A 25,971-nucleotide genomic window follows, 5' to 3' on the forward strand; every position below is an offset into this window, starting at 1 on the left:
TGATCATCTATCTGATGCCGATAACGAACTGGATGACTGCGGTTACTCGACAGAGGATACAATGACATGGTAGTCGCATAGCTTCAAACAGGATTTACCAACACTTCCGGCTTCTTCTCTCAGTCCCGTGTACTGGTCTGATGATGAAGATAGCCTTGCCTCTTCTCCTACATCCGATGTGAAGAGTGATGACGGATATGATAATATTAATGTCTCGGTGTATTTGATATCGGGCGGAAGACAGTCTTCCTGTTTTTCTAGTGGTCACAACACTGCCTTATCTCAATCTACCCAGCGGCATGTCTCGGAACCCTTTAGCCTTCCCCCTTCACGCACTCCAACCTCTATTTCGAATGACCGCGATCCCGGCATCCAGGCTGCAGTCACAAAGAGAATACGCAATGCCCCAGCGTGCCAATAAAAAGTAAAAATGCCTTAGTGACGAGCAGACAGCCACAATCCGCAAGCTATATTCCTCATGCAACACTTTCACGCCTACTCGCGGATCAGATGATGCTGAATATCAGCCATCAGCATCGGGAGGAAGGAGCGCCGCTGGCCCAAAACAAACATTATTCCCCTGCTTACTCGACGGTTGCAGCCAGGTGTGTTACAGTATCACCGATCTTGCACGTCGCCGGCAGTCCCTTAGACATTGACCTCCCGAACATACATGCTTGGGTTGCCAACACACGATTACACGACCGGATGCTTTGAAGAGGCATCTCAACGGAAAGCCTGCCTGCAAACAGGCGCATAAAGCAGCTTTGGTTACTGGCGAGGCATAGGGGGATTTTCGATCGCTTTCGCAGTCCTTGTCAGCCATTAATTTATGTTGAAAGTTCTCCCTCGATACCCAGTGTTAAAGGCGTCTACCAAGGTTACCAGGGAATTTTCTGGTCATCGGCGATTAAGCTGGATAACTAATACGTATACATACTCATCGACATATATGTGTAACACGACGTAACAACAAGAAAGATACACTCGCACAGAGATATTTATGTAACCTTCAAAACATGCAGCATTCATATGATGTGGCCATCCGGCTTCTGTGAACTCAGCGAATGGCCCTGCGCTGACTCCTCGCGCGAATGCGACATAAACTCCTTCCAAACCTCCTTGGAACTATCTGTTGAACATGCATTCATGGCTTTCAGCTCGTGCACGGTGGTGGCGCGACGCTTCCCAAGGAAAATCCAGCCCCCAGGTGCATCTTCTAGCGAGCGAACAATGATGTCCTTCTCGAACAGATATTTAATATCTTCCAGCGGGTACCCAGTCGTCTCGGGTATGAAGACATACACCCATGCCGCCATTATAAATGAAATGACGCCGAACACGAGATACGTTCCATAGGCCATGCGTTCGAGGATGATGGGCGTGATTTCGGCGATGACATATGTAAACACCCAGATCATTGCGGATGCAAGGGACATGACGACTGTACGGAGATGGCCTGGGGCGACTTCAGAGCTGAGGACTTGGGGAGCGAATCCCCAGCCAAAGCCAAAGGAGATGCTGTAGAGAAATATGGCGACAACAGAAATGTACGTTGCTGGCACAACGCGCTGGTCGTGGTGGGCACCAGCGTAGCCACCAATCCAAAGCATCATCAAGCCCTGCACTATGCCACCATATATAAGGGGTTTCTTCCGACCCCAGTTGTCGATGATGAAGGTAAAGGTTATGCATGCGACGATGAATTTTACGACACCCAATATGCCGGTGGTCAACAGCGTCAGGGTAGGTGATAAACCGAGGCTGGCGAATATTTGAGGGGTATAGAAACTAATCGCGAACGAGCCGCACCACTGCTGGAATAACATGGCGAGAGAAGGGATGATGCAACGCAGAGCTATGGTTTTCGATTCTCCCATCTTACGGATTTGTGCGAGCAGCGAAAGATTGTGCCTCCCGACGAAATCGGCACGGATCTCGCTGAGAGTCAGCACGACAGCATCGTCAGACGGATCCTTCCTTGCAATATATGCGAGGACTGCAGCTGCTTCCTCATAGCGGCCACGTTCGACAAGCCAACGGGGAGACTCGGGTTGGAAAAGCATAAGAAACAGGAAGAGCGCCCCAGGTATAATGCTGGGCAATGAATGGCAAGCGCCACTGCATTTGCCCTGGTGAGATGTTGAGCAAAGCGCTGTAGTTGACCCAATCTATGCACTCTCTATGTCAGGCAATATACCACAGGTCTGCTAGTGACACCTACAAGCCAGCATATTTCCAAGTGCGGCTGCGACTGCTATGCTGCCCTGACATCGACCCCGTATGGTTCTTGGAGCACATTCGGGTATGTATGACGACATCGCAGCTGCTGACGAACCAATACCAACACCACCGAAGATACGAGAGAAGTACAAGACTTGCAATCTGGCATGTGGGGATATTCCGATTCCGACTGTTGCCTGAATGATGCTTCCAACGATGGAGATAACTGCTGAAGCTAACAGGGTGGGCTTCCGCCCAAATCGGCTTGAAAAGTAGCTTGAAGATAATGACCCGAACCTGATGACGTGACGTTAACTGTGTAAGTGTTGAAACTGAAAGATGTACTCACAAGGCTCCTGCTAGCGTGGCCGAAGCAATATTTCCGCTCGAGGTGGCGCGCACAGAAGCTGATTCCGAGAGCAAACCAAAATATTTTTGAAATGATGGTAACGCAAGAATACCGCCCAGCATACCGCCGTCCCAGCCAAAGGAAAGGAATCCTGTTGCCACAGAGAAAGCCATGAAGTAGGCATTGCGATACTGAATGAATTCTTGGAGTTCCTTCTCCAATTTGGCGGCCATCGGAAAACAGAGTGTGTATGTCGCTCACCAGAGAGCGAATCTCGCACAAAGGCCCTGAGCACAGAAGCCTTTGTATCATCATCTGCGTGGTCAGCTTAAATATGATCCTGGCTTTGAATAAGCCAATCCTATCGAGACACCGCAGAATTTCTCACCAACGGGCAAAGATGTATATAGCCCTTCCTCATGACCAAAATTTCCAATGACGGAAACGTGGCGGAAGTTTTTGTGCATAAATTATACGCGGGGTACTTCTCTGCAACATTTCTGGCACAAGTTTCTGCAGATGGCGGATTTTCTGCGTTTCCGTCAGGTTTCCGACATCTTCTGGACACGACGTACCGGAGATCGGATGATACGTGTAGTTTCCATGCTTGTATAGGGAATAATGTCCCCTATACGTCCACTTCCATGGCTCCTTCCACTGTACGTTGAGAGAAAAAGTATTACGGCTGAAAGGAGTCCTGCTTCTCGCACGACGCCGCGGCCATCAACAACACTCGACACCTACCCTAGCCTTGGAATATGAGGTATTATTATCTGTGGGCCAGGTGACACCTCTGATCAAGTGGTTTGGGTCTCGGATGGATAGTTGCTGGATGGATGCTACCTAGATAGGGGATTTATATTCGTCATCAAAGTTTGTCGGAAGTTCTCCCGCAAACCTCTGGTGGATGTTGAACACGTACAATGACCAAAGATGACATTATCGTAAGTAAATTGACTTCATCCGGAATCAATGGTTACTACAGATTATCGCATCAACAAGTAAAGCTAGATAACCAATACATAAGCTAGCCCTTCATTTGATAGATGCGTAACAATAAAAAAGATATACACACATGGATTTATAATATACTGCGTTCATATGATGAGAGGATCCTCCAACTTTTGTGAATTTCTAAGGGAATGACCCTGTGCGGACTCTTCCTCCGAGCCCGACCTCAACTCCTCCAAAATCTCCTTGGGACTATTCGGCGGAAGTGCATCGAGGGCTTTCAGCTCTTCTACGGAGACGGCGCGGCGGCTCCCAAGGAACATCCAACCCCCAGGGGCGTCTTCTAGCGAGCGAACAATGATGTCCTGCTCGAACAAATATTTGATATCTTCCAATGGGTATCCAGTCGTCTCGGGTATGAAGATATACACCCATACTGCCATTATAAATGAAGCGACGCCGAACACAAGGTACGTTCCATAGGTTATGCGGTCGAGCATGGTGGGCGTGATTTGGGTGATGACGTAGGTGAACAGCCAGGTCATTCCGGATGCAAGGGACATAACGGCCGTACGGAGATGGCCTGGGGCAACTTCAGAGCCGAGGACCAGGGGAGTAAATCCCCATCCTAGAGAAAAGAAGACGCCGTAGAGATATACGGCGACAATAGAAACGTAGGTTGCTGGTACAACATCCTGTTTTGGGTGGACACCAGTGTAGCCACCAATCCAAAGCATCATCAAACCCTGCGCTACGCCGCCATAAATCAAAGTCCTCTTCCGACCCCAACTTTCGATGACGAAAGCAAGAGTTATGCATGTCGCAACAAATTTGACGACACCATAGATACCGGTGGCAAATAAGGTCGAGGAAGTAGATGAAAAACCGAGGCCGGCAAATATTTGAGGACTGTAGTAATTGATCGCGTTCGTGCCGGACCACTGCTGGAAGAAGGTGGCGATAGAAGGGATGATGCAGCGCAGAGCTATGACTTTCGATTCTCCCATCTTGCGAAATTGTGCGAGCAACGACAGTTTGTGCTTCCCAACGAAATCAGCACGGATCTCGCTGAGAGTGAGCACGACAGCATCATCAGAGGGTTTCTTCCTCGTGATATATGCGAGGGCTGCAGCTGCTTCCTCGTAGCGGCCATGTTCGACAAGCCAACGGGGAGACTCGGGTTGGAAAAGCATAAAAAACAGGAAGAGTGCCCCAGGTATAATCTGGACAATGAATGGCAAGCGCCACTGCATTTCTCCTGGTGAAATGTTGAGAGAGACGCTATAGTTGACCCAAACTATACACTATCGGTCAGGTAAAATTCGCAGGTCCAGAATGTAACCTACAAGCCAGCATATTTCCCAATCCCACAGCGACTTCGATGCTGCCTGTACATCGACCGCGTATAGCTCTCGGCGCACATTCAGACACGTACGACGGCACCAGCGCTGACATCAAACCGACTCCGACGCCACTGAAGAAACGAGAGAAGTACAAGACTTTCAGTCCGACACTTGGCGACATTCCAATTCCGGTCGTTGACTGGATGATGCTTCCAATGAGGTAGATGATTGCAGAAGCTAACAGGATAGGCTTCCTCCCAAATCGACTCGAAAAGTAACTCGAAGATAATGCCCCAAAACTGATGACTTGAGTCTAATTGTGTAAGTGCTGAACTGAACTGCACTCACAATCCGCCTGCTTGCAGGACCGAAACAATATTTCCGCTCAAGCTGGCACGTGCAGACGCTGATTCCGAGAGCAGACCAAAATACTCTTGAAATGACGGCAATGCGAGCACACCACCTATTAAACCAATGTCCCATCCGAAGCAGACGTATCCTGTGGTCGCCGAAAACGCAAGGAAGTAGGCATTGCGATACTGAACGATATCCTGGAGCTCCCTCTTCAATGTCGTGACCATCGTAGAACAGAGGGTATATGCCTTTTAAAGCAGAGTGAGCGTATCTCACCCAAAGGAGAGCGGGCAAGGCTCCGTATCGTGCTGTTGCCCGGTCAACTTAAGTGGATCCAGGCTTTGGTCGAGCAAACCCCATTGAGAGACTGCACCGCTTCCAAAAAGCACCACACTGATTTCGCGAAAAAGTTGCCAGCGTATTAACAAAGACGCTAGCTGCATTTGGTAACATTGCGCGGCTCGACTGTCTTCCCGGCTCTTCCGCCTGCAATCCGCCTTTGCGCAGAAAGACCAGAACATACAAGGCTTAGCTTCGACCTAGTGCGAAAATGAAAAGGCTGTGAATCTATTACCAAGCAGCAGTGCCAGATCACCTCAAATACCGAGGCTAGTACTTACCGCTCAAGCGCTCAGCGCTCAGGCCCTTCGGTTTACCAAGGTGATTGATGGCAACTCGAATAGATGCAGCAACTCAACATCTATTCATTACGTAATATTATACTTGCCCACACTATGCACAACATCACAATGCGGGAAATCCCTCCATCGAGAAGTCGCGATCGAGTGTCTTCCTTCTTTACTTATTCAACATCCATACCTGATTGAAACACGCGTGGACTCACATCGTGCAGAACCTTCGCCTTCTATTTCATCGCCCACTCTTATCGTTTCGCAAGATAGGATGCCTGACATTTGAATTGGTCTGTCGATCGCGAGTCATGGAAACTTTTAACGTTTGAAGCGCCATCACTCCCCTTTCGCAATCCAAAGAACATGTTTTGCACTGCCAACCCATGACCTTCAACCAACTGATCAGGCTTATTGTTATGAGCTCCGATATAACCATGTGCAGTTTAGCATGAGACCGATTTGAACAATCTCCTTCGCACCAGCAGTAGAAATGATGAGTGTGAGCGATGATACTGGTATCGATGATCGTGCATAGTCATCATCAAACATCACAATATGGATATGGAATTTAGGAGCATTGATGATGTGATATAGCCATCAATACATCCAAACCCCAGGACCAAGACATCCACTTTTGCGAACCAGTTTTATCTATGCATGATAAGTTATGCAAGTCCAAGCAATGCATGCTGCATATTGAGAGATCCAGGATCGTTTAGAACTCGGCTCAGCCATCTCATCCACTTGGGAAGGTGTAGCGACATCAATAATCTGCAACCTAGCATGCGATAAGCTAGCGCGATAAACCACAACCTTATTTTCATTCCGGGTTACAGGCCATACCGAGTCCTTACATAGTTGGGCTGACATTGGTGGGCAGCGCAGATAGCTCGGGGACGTGCGATTGATTGACGTTTCACTTGGCCGCGATAGATCGGCCATAGTTCGTCAGGGGCACTGCCAGGTTCCTGTACCATTCAAGCTAGGGTCTTGAAAAGGATGTAGGTTCCGATAAACGCGCCCGGGGAATATCAGTGACATTCTCGGGCCGACTACTCTCTCATTGAACGTGTCTGGTATCTCTGCAAAGTCTCGTTCGTTCCCTGGAAACTCGCAAGAGGGCAGAAATGACACTCACATAAGTTTTACCGGTACTCATGAGACTGCGAAGACGCTGACATGACTGGGAAGATGGACACTAATCCAAATGTGAACGTGCTCACGGTAGTTGCTGTTCTCCCATCGAAAGCACTAATGAACCGGTGCTGTGAGCAAATGGTACACGCTAGCCTTACTCCGGGACTAGCTGAGTGCACTCTCCTTGTGAAATGCTTTCGAACGTTTCCTTTCGTTGCGTGAGTTCGTCACTAGCAGCGCGGCCCGCAATTGCAAGTTCACACGCTCAGCTTGATAAAGCTGGGGATTGGGCAAGATCGAATGATCAGCTGTTTATCATTCCAACCACGAATACTTACTAGCACCTGATCCTCCAAAATGTCTAGCACAGAGAGCACGTTCCCAATTGATCTCAAGAAGTACAGAAAGTCAGTGATATTCTTGTTGCAGTAAATTTGGAATTTGTGTTTAATCGGGTTTATGATGCGATTAGATTGACTCTTGACCCCTCCAAGCCCCAGTTGACTGCAGAACAGAAATCGACGCTGCTCTACAACATCCAGCTTCTCCGTGATGCTATTGTGCTCTTTACTGCGACAGGTGCAGCCCGGGGAGTGAGCGGGCACACTGGTTTGTAGCATCGATTTAGATGGCTTACAACTCGCTTACAATTCGCTTCAGGTGGAGCATATGACACGATCCCGGAGGTGTGCATCCTCCTCAGCTTGTTCGAGGCTTCAGAGAAGTACCTCCCCATCGTCTTCGACGAGGCAGGTATGTAGAGAGATCTATACATATTTTGGACTTGACCTAAAAATATATCAAGGTCACCGTGTCGCGACTCAATACCTCCTCTCTGCTCTCGATGGGCACATCCCCCCTGAGCATCTCCTTCACTACCGTGAAGCCAACTCAAAGTTGCCCGGTCACCCCGAACTGGGTCTGACACCTGGTGTCAAGTTCTCCTCCGGCCGTCTCGGTCACATGTGGCCCATGGTGAACGGTGTCGCAATGGCAAACAAGGACAAAGTTGTCTTCTGTCTCGGTTCCGATGGTTCCCAGCAGGAGGGAAACGACGCCGAGGCCGCCAGATTGGCTGTCGCGCAGAACTTGAACGTCAAGTTGTTGATCGACGATAATGACGTTACAATTGCGGGACACCCATCCCAGTACCTGAAGGGCTATGACGTCAGTAAGACTCTTGAGGGTCACGGTCTCAAGGTATATACCGTTCAGGGTGAGGACATTGACGCCCTGTGGGCCGCTATCGCCGCGGTTGTTACCTACGATGGTCCTGCTGCTGGTGAGCCCGACGACTTTTCCCGCGCATATATCGAGTTCTGACCGCGATCCTAGTCATCGCCAAGCGTCTTATGGCTCCGGGTGTTGCTGACATTGAGGGCAGCACTCACGGGCACGATGTCATCCCCGTAAAGTCCGCCATCAAATACCTTACTGCGCGCGGATACCCTGCCTCAGTTTCGGAAGGCATCCTCAATAACATTAAGCCTTCGGCTGTGCCGTACTTATACATTGGCTCCACCAAGGAGGTTGGCGCAAACCGTGTCATCTTCGGTGAAGCTGTCAACTTGGTGCTGGACACGCTGAGCAAGGAGGAGGCTGCCAAGAAAGTTATGGTTATCGACAGTGAGTCCAGTTACCAACTCAGGAACTTGGCTAATTTTTAAAAAGGTGATCTCGAGGGTTCCACCGGTCTCAAGGTTATCCACCAAAAGCACCCCGAGGTGTTCGTTCCCTCTGGTATCATGGAACGTGGAAACTTCTCGACTGCTGCTGGTTTCGGTTTCGACGCAAACAAATTCGGTGTCTTCTCGACGTTCTCTGCTTTCCTTGAGATGGTTATCTCTGAGGTCACCATGGCCCGCCTGAACAACTGTAACGTTCTTAGTCACTTCTCGCACTCTGGAGTTGATGAGGTGTGTGAATTACCGGTGTTAGATCTGAAACTTGGGCTAATTTTGTCAATAGATGGCCGACAACACCTGTCACTTTGGTATCAACTCCTTCTTCGCCGACAACGGCCTTTCTGATGTTCAGTCGTGGCTCTACTTCCCTGCCGACCCATTGCAGATGGTCGCTGTCATCAAGCGCGTCTTCTTCGAGCGTGGACTCCGCTTCGTCTTTTCCACGCGGTCCAAGGTGCCTTACATCCTCAAGGAGGACGGTACCAAGTTCTTCGGTGACGGCTACGAGTTTGTGCCTGGCAAGGACGAGACGATCGTCGAGGGCAAGGCTGGATACGTCGTCTCTTTCGGTGAGATGCTCTACCGCTCGTGGGACGCTGTCCTGCGCTGCCGCCAGCAGGGCTTGGATGTTGGCTTGATCAACAAGCCTACGCTGAATCTGGTCGATGAGGAGACGCTGAAGAAGATCGGTTCAAGTCCCTTCGTGCTGGTCGTTGAGTCACTGAACCAGAAGACCGGAGTATGTATCCGTATAAAATGCGCGGCTATACACTGACGCATGCGATCTCTTTCAGCTTGGTTCCAAGATGGGTACTTGGCTCATTGAACGCCAGCTCACGCCCAAGTATGGCTACATGGGAACGACGAAGGAAGGCTGCGGTGGTCTGTCCGAGCAAATTCCTCACCAAAACCTTGACCCTCAAGGTTTGTCTTGCTATTGAAGTTGATGCTGGCCGATACTGATCGTGATGTTCCTGCAGCCATTATCATGAAGATCAAGCAACTGTCCAACTAGAAAAATGGGACGTATATTATAGACTTCAAAACACAATATTACTGTAATGCAATTGCAATTTGTATGTAGACGGAACATACTGTAGTGAATACGATTCGAATTCTTGAGGAGATGATAAGCACCTATAGGATAAAAAGATCAGCGATTTTTCAAATGAAGACCGAGTCAAATGATAAGTCAGAGAACCGAGTTTCGACACCAGTCATCGTAAGACAACTTTGAGACGGCACTTCCTAATTGCATTCGGTTTTGATCATCGTGGAATTGGGGAAGGGAAGATTCTAAGCAGAGTAATCTTTGTTCACTTACCTCCAATCGATAGCATCATGAGCAGCAAAGCGGTCAAACGGTAGAAAGGCAAGAATTTACTTAAGGTTTCAATTGAAGCTCCGACCTAATAAAACACGAAAAGCAAATGTCGCCTAAACGCTTTCTCACGACCACAGCCGAGCGTCTCAGGGGATAAGGCTGTTAGCAACTGCTAACAAGAAACCCTCCATAAACTAGCTAGAAAGACTACCGTTCATAACTGGTGAGCTCTACTTTTTCAATCATCAAAGATTCATGCTCTATTTTCCTGCGTTTTTATCATTTTTAACTTCATTTTTGCGCCGTGCAATGAGCGATCTCCTTGTCGAGATTACTGTTTTATCTTGGATAACTACTTTCTAGCGTGTTGGGTTATGTCGTATATTCGGTCTTTGTTGCAGGGATATCATCTTTCCAATCTTACATCTTCAACTTATGCGTCATTTCTATCTCAACGACGCTCATATGTATACAGAAAATCTCTATGGACAACGCTATGGCGAGCATGCCAACAGAATCGGCTTCTATGGTTCAGGGTACGTTCTCCTTCATATCAGAATTTCCTTTTCGCTAAGCCTTGTCATACAGCGGTAGACCCTAGCGAGCCTCCCCCGAAACGCAAACCAGGTCGACCCAAAGGAAGTGGGAAGAAACAGGCTCCTGATCCCGCTATCATCAGCGAAAAGATCAAGCGTCCGGTAGGCCGCCCTCGCAAAGATGGCTTGCCTGCCGGATCTGTCGGGGCTCGGAAAGCGAATCAACAACGACGGTCGAGTGCAAAACTGAGTGTAGATGCACCACAGCTGCCGCCTAGTGTGCCATTCCCTGGGGTGTGTTGGAGTTTGATCGAGGTTACCGAAGCATTGATCATTATTGATAGGCATATTATCCGCAACACCCGGGCATCCCGCCACCATGGCAAGGATTCGCCCCTCAAGCCCCACAAACATCACCTCCCGTTACGAATGGTGGAAATACAGCGACGAACGCCCATCAACCTTCCATAGATCCGAACCTTAACCGTGATGAATGGGCAGAACTTGCACGTACAAAGCCTAATGTGCTTATGCAGGCCCTGTTGGGAGCTATAGCTGCACCCAATCCTATCGCCAGCGGAGGTCCTACTGTTGAAGAAGCTTTCAAGTCCCACCTTGCTTCACTCATGCCATCTCAAAACCAGAACAAAGATGCACATCCTATTCCTTCTCTTTACTCGGTTCTCAGGACTTTGTGGCTTCCTTCCTCGCCATCTTATCTGTCATTGATTGCGCCTCGGACAACCGCCCGTGGCACGCACTCCGAGCATCGGTTCTTATATTGGGATCCACTACCTCTCGTTCTCGCTGGCATTCATTGCACCGCATGTGGGAGCACTCTCCAAAACCGAGGTCGGATCCGAAGCGGCCCAGTTAAGGTTTACGATCTCGACAAGCCCTTCTTCATAATTGGCTGCGAGTACGCGTGCAAAAGTCCATCGTGTGTCGCTAGCACGTCTCCTGAAGGACGCAAGTTCGCCAGCACGGATGCGTCTGTTATGCAGGGACTCCCTGTGAGGCTGAGAGAAGAGTTTCCAGCGCGGTTGTTACAAGGTGACGCCGATCTGGGTCCTGGAACCAATGTCTGGAATTGGCATGCCGTCGGCGTCTCCAAAACGCTTTGGAACATGGTTAAAGCCTGTCTTAAAGTGGGAATGCCGAAGGACAACATCATCAGTATCATCAACGCCGTTCAGAACCCGCCTGCGGATGAGAAAAGGGACCAAGATCAGGAATACGATGCTGATTACGGTGGTGCGGGCGCTGATATTTTTCGTCGAGTACTTGAAAGCAATAACCAAGTATGCATCTACCCGACTTCTGTCCTTTGTCTACTAACAGCACGAGCAGGACGCTACAGGCGAGTTCAGCGATGCCTGGAAAGGAGACTCCGGCGTTGCGGAATCCGGCCCATCGGTCCAGAGTCATTCTGTTCCGCCACAAGCACCACCATCTATTGGTAGTGTTACACCTGACCATCCTGTTGCATCATCATCCACATCTGTGCAACCGCAACCGCAGCCTCAGCCGCAGGCACAGGCACCGCCGCAGGTACAACAGTTTGCTTTTGGACAACCAGGCCCATATGTGTCGTATGCCTATCCCGGGTATTCATATTACCCCCAACACCCCCAAACTCAAAGCGCTCCACCTCCGCCAACTTCTCAGCCGCACACACCAAGCGAGCCAAATGGGCTCAAGCGAGCATATGGCTACGGAGAGAACACCAGTGAAGTAGCGATCCTAGAGCCATCGCAGAAGCGAACTCGACACTGCTGCAAGTGCGGTTCGCAGGATTGCAAGGGCAAGGGCGGTCGCACGTTTTGTCTAAATGCGTGCCAGGATTGCGGGAAGATAGACTGTAAGGGCCGGAACAGCAGACGTCCGGACAAGGTGTGCTCGGAGGCATGGAATTAGGACTATGTGCTGGTGTCGCGGGTCGTACAACAAGAATAACAATGCGGATCACTTTCTTGCCAATTCTGGATAGCGTGATATTGTTGTATCACTCACATTACATGTTAGGTGGCTATTGTGTTAGTTTCTTCGTCTGTCATTCTCCATGAACGTCTGACCCCTGCCTGAAATATATTATTGTTGATTGTCGGAGCTGGTGATAAGGTAGTCATATCAGTCAGTGTGTTGGTTGATACCATTCGGACGGAGATTTGCTCTCTTGAACGCGTTATCAGCTGGTCAGCCACAAACATAGCCTTTGCATTATCAGATTGCGTTGCAACATGTACGGACGTGCTCACCACGAAACAAAAAAAATCAGGGGATTATTCATCGCCATCGATGACAGTCGGAATGTAGTACGTGAGGACGCCTCCTGCGTCAGCTATCTCGCCGATGTAGACGTACAATATAGCACAGTGATTGTGACATAAACCTGCATGGAAAAGGTATCGGTGAGAGGGAACGGTTCTGCGCAGGAGGAGACGTGCATGCGATGGTGGTCGTGGATACAACATGGCTATTCAAAAATTTGAGGAAGCTGCGGATGGACACGAGCACGCAAAACATTTTATCAGGGTCGGGTTTATCCAGCGAATTGTCCTCCGCATCGTCATCGATCTGAACTAGCCCTTCTTTGGCTAGGAGGAGTTAAGAAAATTATTTCTAGCAGCGCGGATAATATTCCTCACTCATTGACGGATTGGCGCATTTAACCCATTGTGTCTCGAGCTTCACGGTGTCGGTGCTGATGGACAGTTGAAGGGTGCCGCTGTTGTTCGCACGTAGCGCAAGTACGTCTGAGAGTGGACGTATCCTCTCTACGATTGTGCGCAATTTTTGTAGAGGGGGGAGCAAGATATGAACCTGATGTGAGTCAGCTTTCACAACACGCATAGATGAATTGAGTACCTACATTTGGGTCTGGGCACCGTGGTTCGTGTAGTTTGTCACCTTCTGCTGGCCGCATGACGTCTATGCGTACATCATGTGCGACGCGGACTTTACGTCCTGACCTGGACATTCCGAACATCTCGAAACTCAAGACGGCCTGGTCGTTTTTCTTTGCAAGTTTCATGACGACTTCGTCAGCGTCGTATGTCGGTATGAGGGAAGCTGCCACAGAGGATGATGATGCTGACGAAGATGAAGATCGAAGAGCTGACAGGAGGGCTTCTGCAGACAGGGTCACGGTTATTTCATTGTTTGCATTGGATTGGATTCTGTATGATGTGAACATGGACTCGACTTTCACGACGCTGTCGGTGAAGATGAGTTGAATGCGGCAGAAGGATGCCACATACAACTCACGACCATACTTGAATGCCACCCTCGTTTGCATCATCGTTGCAGATGACATGCATCTCGTTCTCGGTGAACTTGATGATACATTTTTTTTGCAGTTTTTCCACTGCTTGTATGAGACCTGAAAACAAGTTAGAAGAATTAAACGTGTAGTATGGATAATTACTGACGATAGAATATTGGGACATTCTCTATGGTGGCTCTGAAACGCATAGTGGAAGTTGGTGGCCAGACCGTGGCACGCGACGCGTAAATGGGACACGGTCACATGGGACGGCCCATGATGTTCGGCATTTCCCGAATGTAACCCCTTGAATCATAGTAGCGTTTCGGACCCTGGGGTTCTGTTCCAGTTCTGGTTCAAACTCTTTTGCGGACCTCCTTGGTCATCGATTTCCTTTCGTCTTTCCATCATGTCGCGAGAAATAGTGAACATACAAGTTGGTTGATAAGTATCTCTTTGCGATCGCTGCCCTGATTCCGAGTTTGTCCATAGGTCGGACAGGTGAATCATTGTGGACGCTCATAGTCTGGGTTCGGGGTTGTTCATGAAAAATACCATCGCAGGCAGGAAATCAAGTTGGAGAGGCGTTTTGGAAGATGCTCTTAGCGGAGCATGGCCTCGACGATGCTGGGGTGCGCAGCTGGTTTGAAGCCTTGGGCTCAGCCCACATAGATACAAGCTGATATAGTGGCGGCATATATCCAGATGTATAAAGGCAATGATCCTCAACAAATTGCACGAGTTCGTGATCATTCAGGTACTTGCTATCTACTGCTGATCTTTGTTGTTCACAGGCAGGCGTATACTTCACCCAAGTGGACTCCAATGGTCCCACTAAGTACGTCCCACGAAGTGTTCAGGTGGATCTTGAAACCGGGGTCTGCAATCGCGTCAGTTTGCTCTTTTTAACTACGATACAAAGTTTTGATTTTCTGTAGCTTCGTTCGGGACTGCTGGGTCAGCTGTTCCGACCAGATACGTACTTCACTGGCGACTCAGGGGCTGGAAATAATTGGGCGAAAGGATGTAAGTCGCGTGTTTCATTGTACTTCATGATCTGATAATGTGTCGTAACGCTGCTTAGATTACACCGAAGGTGCGGAGATATCGCTGCCATCCGCTCGCTTAGAGGCCTGATGTCTGAAACTCAGGGGCTGAGTTAATTGACGGCATCTTGGACATTGTTCGAAGGCAGACCGAGGCTACAGAGGCATTACAAGGATTTCAGATAATTCACTCGCTCGGAGGTGGCACTGGCGCTGGTCTAGGTTCTCTACTTCTGTCAAAGCTGCGTGAGGTCAGCCCTACGAACAATTCCTGCTTCGCACCATATACTGATCCGGGAATAGGAATATCCCGATCGAATGCTTTCTACATTTTCGATCCTTCCTGCTCCCAATGTCAGTGGCTGACATCTTCCAGGTGAGGCTGATGACTGACGTTGAATTGCAGGTCTCCGAGACTGTTGTTGAAGTAAGATATGGCTTTCATTTGTTGGCTGATTTGCCACTGATCTACGTCAGCCATATAACTCCCTTCTTTCTATACATCAACTGGTTGATAACTGCGATCTGACGATCTGCATCGACAACGAGGCCTTGTGAGGATTTCCCCATTTGTGTTGCTCGCTAACCGCTGATGAAATCAGGTATGACATAGCCGTTCGCACTCTTAAAATCAAAAGTCCTGCATATAAAGATCTGAACCAAGTACGCCTCACTGGTTTACATACATGTCGCGTTGTTCAATATTTATTCCAGCTTATAGCCAAGGTCATGTGTGGCGTCAGCACTAGTCTGAGGTTTCCTGGTCAGCTCAACGGGTAAGCAATCCTTTGATGAATGAGTGAATACTTCATCTTTGACGATTGCCTCAGTGATCTCCGGAAACTCGGGATGAATCTCGTCCCGTTCCCTCGTGTGAGTTTTATGAAATGCTTCTCTACCTGGTCTGACTCCGTGCTTCAGCTGCATTTTCTTATGCCGAGTTTCGCGCCATTCTACGACCCAAAAGCTCGGACATTCCAGAGGCTCTCTGTATCCGAGCTCACTTCATCGTAAGTCTGGCAATGGATGATAATCTGTTATCGCTCATCGTGCTGCAGGCTGTTTGACAGAAGGAATCTTTTGGTTGCTTCGGATCCCCGATTTGGGTATGTCCTATGATGCCCAAGAATTGATGGTTCGCTGACATTCGCAATCCTAGTCGGTACCTGACTGCTGCCTGCATTTTCCGGGGCAAGGTGTCGTCACACGAGGTACGTCGGCTGTACACGTTCATGAATATCATCTGACTCTTTTTTGCAGGCAGAGGTATGGTGCATCACTGTTGAAAATTCCCAGTACTTACGTTGTGCAGACCTCAGTTGCGCAACTCCAGCGCAAGAATTCGAATCTCTTTGTGGAGTACGCCAAAGCGCTGGTCTAGCAGAGACTTCACTGACACATTTTAGGTGGATCCCCGACAACGTGTCCGTTTCGCTTTGCTCTGTGCCTCCTGTGGGCCAACCTCAGGCAGCGGTAGCCCTTGCGAATTCCACGTGCATACAAGAGCTCTTCAAGCGAAACCTTGACCAATTTGCCCTGATGTTCAAGCGCCGTGCGTTCTTGCACTGGTACACAGGAGAGGGTATGGATATCATGGAGTTCACCGAAGCGGAGAGTAACACTCAGGATTTAATGTAAGTACATACCTATACCTCTCGTTCATCACTGACGGCTATATATTTATGAATACAGATCAGAATATCAACAGGTGAATATTACCTGTTTCTCGCGATATGACAGCTGATTGACTATGTATCCTACAGTATCAAGAAGCCACGGCGGAAGAGGAAGAAGTTGAAGCCGAGAGCGAGCAATAATACAAGTTGACATCGTGACTTGGTTTTAGCTCTGCTTTCGTCGGTGACATCACCTTTTGATTCTTTCAGCATAGATCCAATTTCGCAGCCTATTTTTATTAATGCACAGAGACCAATTGGATGGCATTGTTTTCTATAAATACGACTGATGAGCTTGTTTCCCATCGGACCTCAACTCAACCGAACACTCAGATCAGGCAAATGTCGAGTTTTGGTATGTCTCCAGTTCACGCGAGGTGTCCACAACCTGGTCTTCATGCTGTTATCAGAATCGCGGGACTTCGTAGCATGCTGAAAATATCGCAATGGTCGTCCGACGTGACTCTACCACGCAGCTCGCAGCGTCGTTGCTATTGCTGTCTGCATTTTGCATTCCATCAGCGCCTGATACGTATGTGGAATATTGTCGGTGTTCATACAATGCGCCTCTGGACACTCGCGATGTCAGAAGCGGCCCGTAACCAAAAACAATGTTATCCCTTGTCAACAATCAGGCTATAAGAGCGAAGTGCGGGCTTCGAGTGATCCGACATCTATAATTGCAAGGCTTAGCTGGAATCTTCTTTCAGCGATGGTTTTGACAATACAGTGGCCTGAGCGTTTTGCTGACCTGAAGCGCGAAATTGTGGAGGCGACTCCCGATTACGAGAGACGCTTGACTGAGTCTTGGAACGATCTTCTCCAGGAGCTCAATCAACGCACGACAGAAATTACGGACGAGGGCCCCAACGTCAGTCATTTACACAATTTTTTTTTTCATTTATGAGTGACTAATTGCTCCGCAGTACATCCCCCAAGTCCATTTCCAGTACCTAGACATTTTGGTCCCTGAGCAACTCGATGATATTCGACGCAAGGGCTCTATTGTCATCCACGGCGTTGTTGAAGAGAGTGAGGCTGCCTGCTGGAAGACCGCTTTGGAGGATTTTATCAAAGCTAACCCCCACGTCGAAGGTCAGCCCTCTGGTCCCTAAATGAAAGTTTTTTGCCTGATTCCCAGTCTTACAGGTTTCCCCGAACGGGACAAGCAATTCTTCTTCCTTTAGTTAGAAATAGTTCCCGGTTGTCGACACGGATACTGATTCCTTGCTAGCTGGACCCGAGCACAAGTACAAGCACGCGCCCACCCTAACGTCCTTAAAGCTTCCATCTGGCTTAATAACCTTTACCGCACAAAGACCGACAAGAAGATGGAAGGCGTAGATCTCGACGTTCCGTTGGTATATGCAGATCGGATCCGCATTCGTCACCCCGGTGTGCAATGGGATGTCCACCCCCCTCATGTTGACGGTGTGCCTGTTTGTCCTACCAAAAACAAACAGTTTCTGAAACACATTTAGGGGGTTCCATGGAGCGCTGGGAAGATGACAACTTCCGCAGGTGCTTCGCGGATATTTTGAGTGGCAACTGGCGCCAGCACGATCCCTATGAACTCGAGGGCCGCCTTGATGCTCGTGCATCCTTATATGGAAGAGCTGGACAGGTTTGTTGTAATAGTACTGGAAATGCACGACGTTGCTCATATTTGTCGTAGGCAACTGTGTTCCGGACCTTCCAGGGTTGGCTGGCTATAAGGTCAGATTTCCTTTGCTCGAGTTTGAATGCAAGGGTTGATATCGATTACAGCAAGACCGCTCCTACTCAAGGCACCCTGAAAGTATTCCCCGATGTGTTCTTGTCAAATGCATACACCATCCTCCGCCCATTCTTCCGACCGACTGTTCCCCTCGACTCTAAGGACATACTTGATCCGGAAAACTGGGTGTTCGGTCTGTACACAATGTCTTGTTTTTCTCTGCAGCCCCCTGAGGAACGATTATAGATATATCCACTCCTGATTTTCCTGGCATTCAGCCTCGTGACAACGGTTGGGTCGGACCACAACCCACCCCAAAATTGCACCCCCATCTCAGGCTAGATGATACCATGACCTCCGTGCCCAAGGTGAACCCTGGTGACATGGTTTTCTGGCACTGCGTGCGTCATCCGCTCCCTCTTTCATTTTGGTGTTGATTCTCCGCACAGGATGTCGTCCACTCTGTCGAGCAGGAACACACCGGTTCATGCGACTCTGCTGGTAAGTCCGATCCAACAAGCCCTCTGCAAAAGTCCAGATCTGACCATTCTATGTCTAGTTATGTATATCCCGGCTGTTCCGCAGACCCCTCAAAACACAGCCTACGTAAAGAAGCAGGCCGAGACGTTCCTTGCCGGTACCAACCCGCCCGACTTCGCGAAGGACGGGACGGGCTTCCCATACATTGGACTTGGCGTCGATGCAGATGTTGTCCAGCCTATCAGTCGAATCGCGATGGGTCTCCCTGTCGCTGTCGCATAGAAAGAGTTTCGTCCGTGTCGTGCGTTCATATTCTATGCTGCAGTTGTTATTTTATTTACATACACGTGAACAGGTCATTACATTATCATCAATACGTATATGTGCACTATCATCTAGCTTTGACACACGGGTTGTTTAATATGTGCTGTATAAGCTAACCAGATTAGTTGGCAGATATACTTGACCATCACATGCCCTACCTAGATCGAAGGGAAGTATGGGTTCCAGTCTCCGCCGCCAATAGGATGACTGATTAACTTCAACCCGCCTTCACCGAGTAGAACGGGACTCTGAGGTGTTGTATGAGATGCTACGAAGCCAGTAAGGGGAGGGAGCGTCCAGAGTGGCGACAATCCTTCGGCCGGCGAAGGAAGCGCAGATAAGGATTGCTTGAAACCTTTGCACAGACTCCTATGCATTGACTCACACATGATGATGCTAGGTGGCAGAAGCTCCATAGGGGACGGTGTGCCAGGAAGCTCTATGGGGCGAAGGTAAACCTTCGGCGGCCCATGGGGGTGGGAGGTCGGCGGCGGCGAGTTTGACGAGGGAGAGTCTCGGAGATTGTGTTCAGAGGAGGACTTGATAGAGGGCATCGTGCAAGCACGAGCGATAGGCTTCGATAGATGTACGGACGGAAGAGCCAGGCCAAGTCCAGCAGGCGGCTTCAATAACGTCTTGGTGGTGAGCTCGAAATCCGGAATAGCACGTGTGTTAGAAAGAACATCAGGATGAGCGAGCAGACGTTTGCGAGAAGTAGTATTTGTGTTAGGAGCGCCGGCATTAGTGGTAATGCTAAATGGATGGAGGGACAGGATAGAAGCAGCTCGCTTTCGCTTGTTTTGTGTCCACTCGTAGGAACTTGGGTCGTGCCTTCTGGAGGCTCGCTGACTTCATATTCGCTCCACGAATATCACCATCCGACCCATAATATCCCACATCCTCCTCAACGATAGCGGAAGTTATGGAAGAACGAAACTTGGACTCCTTAGGGATAGTAGCGTCGCTGAGCGCGTGCGAGACCTGCTCACGAGCTTTGGATAGCTTAGCGGATGCAGCAGCGATGAAATCTTTGGTCTTATGGGACGATGTTTGCGGATTTGGAGAGCCCGGGGAGCTGATAGAAACCTCCGTATTTGAGCTGGAGGCATTAGAAACGTGGTAGAAGAAGGATGAACTAGATCTCGAAGACGATAGGGAGGTCGAGGAAAGGCTGTGCGCCCGTGAAGAGCGCTCAGAAGATGAACATAAACTAGACATCATGGGTAGAAGTGGTTAGAACTGAGGTTGCATTCGCTCGCAGAGGGCGACTTATTCATCATATCATGGTCTGAATCGAAATATCGGACGCAGAACTGAAACAATTCAGTCAGGGTTGCCTGGCATTATTTATGGTAACGATACATCATAAATATACATTATCAAGTACGAAGTTTTTACCACTTTGAGTAGGACAGGAACTTGCCACTAATGGGAGAAAACCGGATGAGGACCTAAGCAGAAACATCGGACAACGCTGTAACTCACTCGAAAGTCAAAACAACACGGTCACCCTTCGGGTCAGGCTTCCTCGTGACGTTAACTTTGCAGTCGATCATGGACATAATACCGTCGCCGAACTATAGAAAGCAGGTTAATTAATATGACATACTAGACAACTTAATGTCAAATCTCTCACCTTCTCGTGAACGACAGCCTGATTTCGATGGCTTGTAAGATTGCGTTATGCATGATATCAAACCCTGACTGACCTTGATGGCATGACCATACACGAGCACACTCTCGTATAGACGGTATAGGACGGGATCGGTGGGGGGCATAGGCCCAAGGCCACCACGGTTAGGCCACCAGTGGGAACCAAGCTCACTCTGGACGCTGACTGCGGAAAGGTCCAGGACCTTCGCAACAGCTTCGAGCTCCTCGGGAGAGAATTTGGCCTATGAAAACGAATGAATGATCATGACACAATCCTAGAGTGTAGACGAACCTGTCCATAGAAAGCTGCAGCTACCCAGACCTCATCTCTTCCGATTGCCTTAGAAATATCTTCAAAGGACAACCCTGTTGTAATGTCAGATCAGAATGCGTCATTCAATATCGCGTTCACGCCTTACCTTTCTTCGCTTTAGCCTCGAACAGCGCCGCCACGATGGGGGGCAGGTCAGCATAAGGCAGGTTGTTTGATGAGACAGTCTTCCCAACTTCTCAGTCAACTGTCACAGACGAAGATCAATGAAAATTACTGACAGCGGCTTGCGACATTGTGAACGGGTGGATTGTTGGGTGAAATGCGGATTTTTGGGTGAAATGCGAATTGTTGGGTGAAATGATGATAGCCCAAGTAATCTACATGACCTCATTTATATTCTACACGTGCACGTGACTCTCAATGTGTTCATTCATGGGAGTGGGAAGGAGTGCGGCGCTATTGATGGCGAACTGACCGAAGCGTGAGGCAATGTAGTTCGAAAAAGATGGGTTCTCTCGTCTTGGCTCGGATTACCCCGGAGACTAACATTACCTCAATGTGAAAGGTGCCGGTTCCTGAGCGCTCAGAAGGAACCCGAGTCGTGTCAAAGACGGAACGGAAGCAAGCGGAAGGATGTATGCACACGGAGACAGGGTATGGAAGGGTATGGATGACATGCCTTGGCTTAGGGTTTCGCGGAACCAAACGGGAGGATAGATGACCGAGAACGTCATTTCTTGGTCATTCGGCCTAGGTGTTCCGCCCAGGATTTCGCGGAACCAAACGGTATGCACACGAAGGACGGGGTAGTATGGATGACTGATGATGTCATTTCTTGGTCCGGTATGCACACGAAGGACGGGGTAGTATGGACGACTGATGATGTCATTTCTTGGTCTCAAATTAATCGGCCTGTTCGCCGTTCACCGGTTTCCATATCTCCTTAGTCGCGTGCATAAACTCGTACAACTGTCCAAGTTGTTCCGCAGACATCTGGAAACATGTTAACCCCAAATCCCATACATAAATGAGCGGAATCATAAAGACCTTTTCGAATACCGTGGGGTCTAGTTTTTTGAAGCTTCTCGAGTCCGACGGGTCTCGAGGTAGCTCATCCAAGTACATCTTCCACTGTGTCAGAAATCCCATGACGTGTACTGGATTGGTAATCTCTCTATGCCTTCTGAACTCTTTAAGAACAACGGTGTGAGCCGGTGGTGCATCACTATCTTAGAACACATACCTGCTTTGACATAGTCATCACCCAGCGATCGCATTTCGACCGGGAGCCTCCGGTGCGCCCTCAGTAGTCTGCGGTACAGGCTACAAGACACCGAAAACAAAAATAAATTGAGTTGCTTGCCGTCACCGGAATATCACGACCAGACATACGGAATTGGGGGGTATAGCGTGACACTGGCCTGGCGCAGGTTCAAAGGCTTAGTGGTCACAGATTCTGCGAGGCGAACAAAAGTAGAGTACATGATTATGTAGTTCCTTCGATGGACAGTAGGCACGGAAACCGGTATGTTTTGAACACCCAGAGATTGTACAAGATGCTGGGAGTGGCTGACTATGGAAAATACCTCTGGACCTGGAGGTAAATATTATTGCGTAGTAGCTAACGCGCAACTAAGGATTCAGACTGTAAACTTGATCACGTGATCATGATATGCAAGAATGTTATGCTCAGGATATGTATGTATTCCACACGAAGTCTGTGTCTACTATCAAAGCGGTCGTAGGAGCCCGAGAGAAAACGTGCACGGGCTCCAAATTGTATGTTGTAAAAATTTCGATAGGCTCTCTCGAAAGCCGTAAAGTTTATCGGCATAAGTCACCGTGTCGTCGTAACACTCCGAGAGCATGTCCGTACAGCTCTATGGCACGGCGTGAGCTAAGGCATAATGATGCTCCTCTGTATCTGCAAGGGGTCTTACCGCAAGGAACTGGGCAATTGACGTGTCATGGTCTCACTTGAATACGAACCTATTTCGGGAAGAGTCTTCGATACCTTATGACGAAAGCAAGAGAATACCCTTGCAGTAAGAACTTGACGCAATCGACATTCTTGGAATTGTCATTGTGTATACACAAATGATTGGAGAGGAGAACTTACCAAGCCGGAGACTGAGAACTACACATCTTCTCCGAATGAAAGTAGTGCTTTCCGTGGTTTCTTCGACTTTTTCTTCGATGCTTTCTTGGTGCCTTCATCACTACCATCCAAATCTCCAACAACTTTTCGCTTGAGCTTGTTGGATTGTTGGGCCTTCGCACCCGAAGAGGAAAACGACAGACTACCAGCCTCTTTGTGCTTCTTCTTCGAAGAGTTCATGTCTGATTTTGCGTCATCCTCGGCGTCATCCTCGACTTTCTTGGTGGGATCAGGGAGTGGTGGCAGTCCTTTCTCTAAGCAGTCTTGTCAGAATAAGGGGTCTCGAATGCAGGGTGAGACACACCTTTCCGTCTCTCATTCTCTGCTTCCCTCTCTGTGAGATGCTTGCCTTCTTTCAGCACAACTACCTGAGGTCTTTCATCAATACCGTCTTCGTCTGCACTTCCAGGATCATCATCGGGTCGTTCAGGTATCGCAGGACGGACAGGTATTGGTGGACGTCCTGAACCGTCGTCGTAGTATTGTGGTTCATCCTCATCTTCGTCCGTTATACCCTGAATTTTATTCTGAAATTTCTGCAAAAATGCGGGAATATGAGATTGGTATTGTAAACGAGATGAGAGCTGATGACGATTGGGCTCCTTGGCAGACATAACACAGTACTTCAAGCAAAGTATTGGAGAAACGAATATGCAGGACTTGTTTGCACGTATGTAATTTTGATTACATGTATGTATGCATATGTATGTTATGTCACGATCTTGAAGTCAAGTCATATCGTAAGTAAATGCTGGAAGTCTGGGACTGACAGGAACCTGCAGGTGTACCCAATAGGATCTCTCATGTGTATATTCAATTGCAAAGGCCACTACTGACATGCGTCCTTCTCTCGATTCTCTGGATGACGACACGCTGCTCGGCGTCTTCTCTGCGCTAACAGTTCCAGATTTACTCAACCTGAGACAAGTAAGATTGTTTCGTCTCAACCAGGTTTTGCTACTCACTCTTGCTCGAAATGTTAGACATGCCGTAGACTGCTAGTCTTCTCAAGGCAGCAGATTGTGTGGCAGAACATCGCTTCTTCTCAGATATTGCAGTGGGGCATACCGTTCTCTAAGAAACCTATTTCGAGTTTCTCTGTCCGTGATCTGGAGGACAGAGTACGTCGAGCTTACCATCTGGGAAATGCTTGGAAAGCTCCCTCTATAATATTTCGCGCGTCCGGCTTCGCAGCGAGTAGGGGGGGTCCCGTTCAAGGCATCCACTTCATTCCAGGCTATGATCGGAGATGGTTCGTCACAGTCTCACAAGGTATCTGGTCGATGATCACACTGTGGGATCGCGGTACCTTGACACAAGTTACTTCCTGGTCCCCAAAAAAGGCTGTTTTCTCTGCTCTAGCAGTGAACACGTCTGAAGACTCTGAAGCTGCTCTCGCGGTGTCACTGTACCAATTTGAGTCTGTACCGCCTTGCTGATCGTGTTCATCAGTGCACTAAATAATTTGCAGCTCCGCCGTGATCGAGATATTGGCTATCACGTCTACAGCGCCAGACTCCTCGCCACACTTTGAATGCATTGCTCGCTTCAAGACGTTGCGTCGGCCGATTGCTATGCGCGGGTCCTTACTGGCCTTGGCGGACGACGAAGCTGAAACTGTAATATGGAACTGGAAAACGCAGGAGTATGCTGTCATGCAAAGTCCTGTCGATGCAGGCCTTCGGCGGGTATGTCGCCCCGTCAATTGACAGTCCCGTTTTCATTATCATGAGATTTGTAGAACCAATGCACTCAGGTCGTCTTTGCATACAAGACCATCCTTGTCGTCAGGGCTCGTTCAGTTCATGCATTTGCGGAGCCACAATTAGCACCACATCCCAATACATGCACCCATCACCCGTATGCCAAGAGCACATTTGGTTGGGTGGATGGCATCTTTGTCGCTGTTCCGCCATCTTCTCCCGAGGATCCTTCAGGAATGAAAGGGCAGCAGCTGTCCATACTCGTTCGCACGAAGAGTGATGACCCGTGGTCATCCACATTCAAGATTCAACTCTGGACTTTGAGTCCAATGATCGCGTCTAATGACACCGCTGTCGATAGGCCGCATTACGATTTCCCTCCTTCTATGACCACTGAAATCATCACCCCACGTCGGGGGGCCCTACGATGCACCGACATGGTGCTTGGCCCATATGGGACTGCGGTCTGGGTACAGCCAGGAGACTATTCAATTGCCGGCCTAATATCTTCGAATGTTCACCTGCAACCCATGCCTGTCCCGCAATCTCACGATACACTTGTAGCCGCCGCCTTTCCTGGATTGCTGAATGCTCAGAGTGAACCGCAGGTCAAGTCATCGTGGAAGAATTACGGCGAGAATTGGACATGCCTTGATTACGACGAGGAAAGAGGCTGCGTTGCACTAGGCTCGAATGTTGGCGCTGTCACTATTCTGGATATATAAATTTACATATCGGCGTTTCAGCACTTGTACACTGCTAGTCAATCCAATCGAAGGAAGATAGTCAAAGCCTAGGCCAAAACACGTGTCGTTATCTTTTCGTCGGGTTCGTCTTTGGGAACGCCTATCATTTCGTGGCTCATCTCTACAAGCATGTCGTCGACCCCTGGAGTTCACGCGCTGAAAGGGTCCAGTGTGATTGGCAGTGGGATAGATATCTGTGAGCGCGTGAGCAACGTCAGGACCCCGAGGACATTACATCACCAACTTGAAAGTGAGTCGGGTATGCACTTAGTTGACGTGCCGTTTGAGCTAGCTCGCGAGCCTGCGAGCAAGCAAAGCTCAAACAAGTGCTTACTAAGCAAGTGAGTGATCTAAGTTGCGATGCGTCATATGCACGCATCTTACTTCTTTCCTTC

General features: G+C 49.0%; 12 protein-coding genes across 12 annotated transcripts; 5 read left to right on the top strand and 7 right to left on the bottom strand.

Moving 5' to 3' along the window:
• Positions 1-1,028: 1,028 nt before the first annotated feature.
• EDB91DRAFT_1249790 (general substrate transporter) lies at positions 1,029-2,805 on the bottom strand (the record flags this gene model as incomplete). The annotated part of the gene is made up of 3 exons (XM_041323139.1): positions 1,029-2,155; positions 2,225-2,520; positions 2,573-2,805. The coding sequence occupies 3 exons, from the start codon at positions 2,803-2,805 to the stop codon at positions 1,029-1,031; spliced, it is 1,656 nt and encodes a 551-aa protein (XP_041175939.1).
• Positions 2,806-3,669: 864 nt separating this feature from the next.
• Positions 3,670-5,447, bottom strand: EDB91DRAFT_1055213 (general substrate transporter; the record flags this gene model as incomplete). The annotated part of the gene is made up of 3 exons (XM_041313894.1): positions 3,670-4,820; positions 4,870-5,165; positions 5,215-5,447. 3 exons carry the CDS (start codon positions 5,445-5,447, stop codon positions 3,670-3,672), a joined length of 1,680 nt encoding a protein of 559 aa, XP_041175940.1.
• Positions 5,448-7,286: 1,839 nt separating this feature from the next.
• EDB91DRAFT_1347922 (thiamine diphosphate-binding protein) lies at positions 7,287-10,056 on the top strand. The gene is made up of 9 exons (XM_041325947.1): positions 7,287-7,396; positions 7,462-7,598; positions 7,650-7,742; positions 7,795-8,271; positions 8,325-8,615; positions 8,661-8,905; positions 8,958-9,413; positions 9,469-9,598; positions 9,655-10,056. Exons 1-9 carry the CDS (start codon positions 7,347-7,349, stop codon positions 9,687-9,689), a joined length of 1,914 nt encoding a protein of 637 aa, XP_041175941.1. The 5' UTR covers positions 7,287-7,346; the 3' UTR covers positions 9,690-10,056.
• A 447-nt stretch (positions 10,057-10,503) lies between these two features.
• On the top strand, positions 10,504-12,451 carry EDB91DRAFT_1083179 (uncharacterized protein; the record flags this gene model as incomplete). The annotated part of the gene is made up of 4 exons (XM_041315590.1): positions 10,504-10,534; positions 10,587-10,828; positions 10,879-11,835; positions 11,876-12,451. 4 exons carry the CDS (start codon positions 10,504-10,506, stop codon positions 12,449-12,451), a joined length of 1,806 nt encoding a protein of 601 aa, XP_041175942.1.
• Positions 12,452-12,816: 365 nt separating this feature from the next.
• EDB91DRAFT_1237959 (cell cycle checkpoint) lies at positions 12,817-14,008 on the bottom strand (the record flags this gene model as incomplete). The annotated part of the gene is made up of 6 exons (XM_041321650.1): positions 12,817-12,926; positions 12,958-13,131; positions 13,183-13,357; positions 13,407-13,749; positions 13,802-13,916; positions 13,966-14,008. The coding sequence occupies 6 exons, from the start codon at positions 14,006-14,008 to the stop codon at positions 12,817-12,819; spliced, it is 960 nt and encodes a 319-aa protein (XP_041175943.1).
• Positions 14,009-14,116: 108 nt separating this feature from the next.
• EDB91DRAFT_491031 (beta-tubulin 2) lies at positions 14,117-16,975 on the top strand. Its single transcript, XM_041327449.1, has 23 exons — positions 14,117-14,235; positions 14,292-14,300; positions 14,363-14,431; positions 14,505-14,540; positions 14,594-14,689; positions 14,738-14,825; positions 14,884-14,895; positions 14,951-15,096; positions 15,149-15,199; positions 15,252-15,272; positions 15,323-15,399; positions 15,448-15,508; positions 15,560-15,621; positions 15,676-15,718; positions 15,767-15,855; positions 15,904-15,951; positions 16,005-16,056; positions 16,106-16,111; positions 16,158-16,204; positions 16,252-16,479; positions 16,538-16,553; positions 16,609-16,876; positions 16,932-16,975. The coding sequence occupies exons 1-22, from the start codon at positions 14,209-14,211 to the stop codon at positions 16,660-16,662; spliced, it is 1,338 nt and encodes a 445-aa protein (XP_041175944.1). The 5' UTR covers positions 14,117-14,208; the 3' UTR covers positions 16,663-16,876; positions 16,932-16,975.
• EDB91DRAFT_491525 (uncharacterized protein) lies at positions 16,976-19,028 on the top strand. The gene is made up of 10 exons (XM_041327451.1): positions 16,976-17,392; positions 17,448-17,616; positions 17,671-17,707; positions 17,756-17,952; positions 18,003-18,145; positions 18,197-18,237; positions 18,289-18,431; positions 18,485-18,639; positions 18,688-18,739; positions 18,798-19,028. The coding sequence occupies exons 1-10, from the start codon at positions 17,234-17,236 to the stop codon at positions 18,998-19,000; spliced, it is 1,299 nt and encodes a 432-aa protein (XP_041175945.1). The 5' UTR covers positions 16,976-17,233; the 3' UTR covers positions 19,001-19,028.
• A 1-nt stretch (position 19,029) lies between these two features.
• On the bottom strand, positions 19,030-20,260 carry EDB91DRAFT_1291170 (uncharacterized protein; the record flags this gene model as incomplete). The annotated part of the gene is made up of 2 exons (XM_041324851.1): positions 19,030-19,795; positions 19,863-20,260. The coding sequence occupies 2 exons, from the start codon at positions 20,258-20,260 to the stop codon at positions 19,201-19,203; spliced, it is 993 nt and encodes a 330-aa protein (XP_041175946.1). The 3' UTR covers positions 19,030-19,200.
• A 176-nt stretch (positions 20,261-20,436) lies between these two features.
• EDB91DRAFT_1249798 (cyanate lyase C-terminal domain-containing protein) lies at positions 20,437-21,262 on the bottom strand (the record flags this gene model as incomplete). The annotated part of the gene is made up of 7 exons (XM_041323140.1): positions 20,437-20,467; positions 20,528-20,619; positions 20,679-20,696; positions 20,752-20,937; positions 20,988-21,061; positions 21,115-21,193; positions 21,248-21,262. The coding sequence occupies 7 exons, from the start codon at positions 21,260-21,262 to the stop codon at positions 20,437-20,439; spliced, it is 495 nt and encodes a 164-aa protein (XP_041175947.1).
• A 610-nt stretch (positions 21,263-21,872) lies between these two features.
• On the bottom strand, positions 21,873-22,453 carry EDB91DRAFT_1249799 (ACN9-domain-containing protein; the record flags this gene model as incomplete). The annotated part of the gene is made up of 4 exons (XM_041323141.1): positions 21,873-21,962; positions 22,017-22,159; positions 22,213-22,292; positions 22,362-22,453. The coding sequence occupies 4 exons, from the start codon at positions 22,451-22,453 to the stop codon at positions 21,873-21,875; spliced, it is 405 nt and encodes a 134-aa protein (XP_041175948.1).
• Positions 22,454-23,106: 653 nt separating this feature from the next.
• On the bottom strand, positions 23,107-23,741 carry EDB91DRAFT_1055285 (uncharacterized protein; the record flags this gene model as incomplete). Its single annotated transcript, XM_041313903.1, has 2 exons — positions 23,107-23,381; positions 23,432-23,741. The coding sequence occupies 2 exons, from the start codon at positions 23,739-23,741 to the stop codon at positions 23,107-23,109; spliced, it is 585 nt and encodes a 194-aa protein (XP_041175949.1).
• A 123-nt stretch (positions 23,742-23,864) lies between these two features.
• On the top strand, positions 23,865-25,662 carry EDB91DRAFT_1141214 (uncharacterized protein). The gene is made up of 4 exons (XM_041318996.1): positions 23,865-24,054; positions 24,111-24,547; positions 24,599-24,815; positions 24,869-25,662. The coding sequence occupies exons 1-4, from the start codon at positions 23,965-23,967 to the stop codon at positions 25,553-25,555; spliced, it is 1,431 nt and encodes a 476-aa protein (XP_041175950.1). The 5' UTR covers positions 23,865-23,964; the 3' UTR covers positions 25,556-25,662.
• The last annotated feature ends 309 nt before the right edge of the window (positions 25,663-25,971 follow it).

Source organism: Suillus paluster (assembly GCF_016628075.1).
Source record: "Suillus paluster strain FC165 chromosome Unknown EDB91scaffold_36, whole genome shotgun sequence".
NCBI classification, from domain to species: Eukaryota; Fungi; Basidiomycota; class Agaricomycetes; order Boletales; family Suillaceae; genus Suillus; species Suillus paluster.

Bases quoted from the DNA above. Each gene is read 5' to 3' on its own strand.
- EDB91DRAFT_1347922 (XM_041325947.1), top strand. From the start codon at position 7,347: ATGTCTAGCACAGAGAGCACGTTCCCAATTGATCTCAAGAAGTACAGA. The intron at 7,743-7,794 runs GTATGTAGAGAG...AAATATATCAAG, and splicing joins CATCGTCTTCGACGAGGCAG to GTCACCGTGTCGCGACTCAA. The intron at 9,414-9,468 runs GTATGTATCCGT...GATCTCTTTCAG, and splicing joins CACTGAACCAGAAGACCGGA to CTTGGTTCCAAGATGGGTAC.
- EDB91DRAFT_1141214 (XM_041318996.1), top strand. From the start codon at position 23,965: ATGCGTCCTTCTCTCGATTCTCTGGATGACGACACGCTGCTCGGCGTC. The intron at 24,055-24,110 runs GTAAGATTGTTT...TCGAAATGTTAG, and splicing joins ATTTACTCAACCTGAGACAA to ACATGCCGTAGACTGCTAGT. The intron at 24,816-24,868 runs GTATGTCGCCCC...TGAGATTTGTAG, and splicing joins TCGATGCAGGCCTTCGGCGG to AACCAATGCACTCAGGTCGT.
- EDB91DRAFT_491031 (XM_041327449.1), top strand. From the start codon at position 14,209: ATGTCGCGAGAAATAGTGAACATACAA. The intron at 14,541-14,593 runs GTTCGTGATCAT...TGTTGTTCACAG, and splicing joins ATCCTCAACAAATTGCACGA to GCAGGCGTATACTTCACCCA. The intron at 16,205-16,251 runs GTACGCCAAAGC...GACACATTTTAG, and splicing joins AATTCGAATCTCTTTGTGGA to GTGGATCCCCGACAACGTGT.
- EDB91DRAFT_491525 (XM_041327451.1), top strand. From the start codon at position 17,234: ATGGTTTTGACAATACAGTGGCCTGAGCGTTTTGCTGACCTGAAGCGC. The intron at 18,432-18,484 runs GTCTGTACACAA...GAACGATTATAG, and splicing joins TCCGGAAAACTGGGTGTTCG to ATATATCCACTCCTGATTTT. The intron at 18,740-18,797 runs GTAAGTCCGATC...TTCTATGTCTAG, and splicing joins CGGTTCATGCGACTCTGCTG to TTATGTATATCCCGGCTGTT.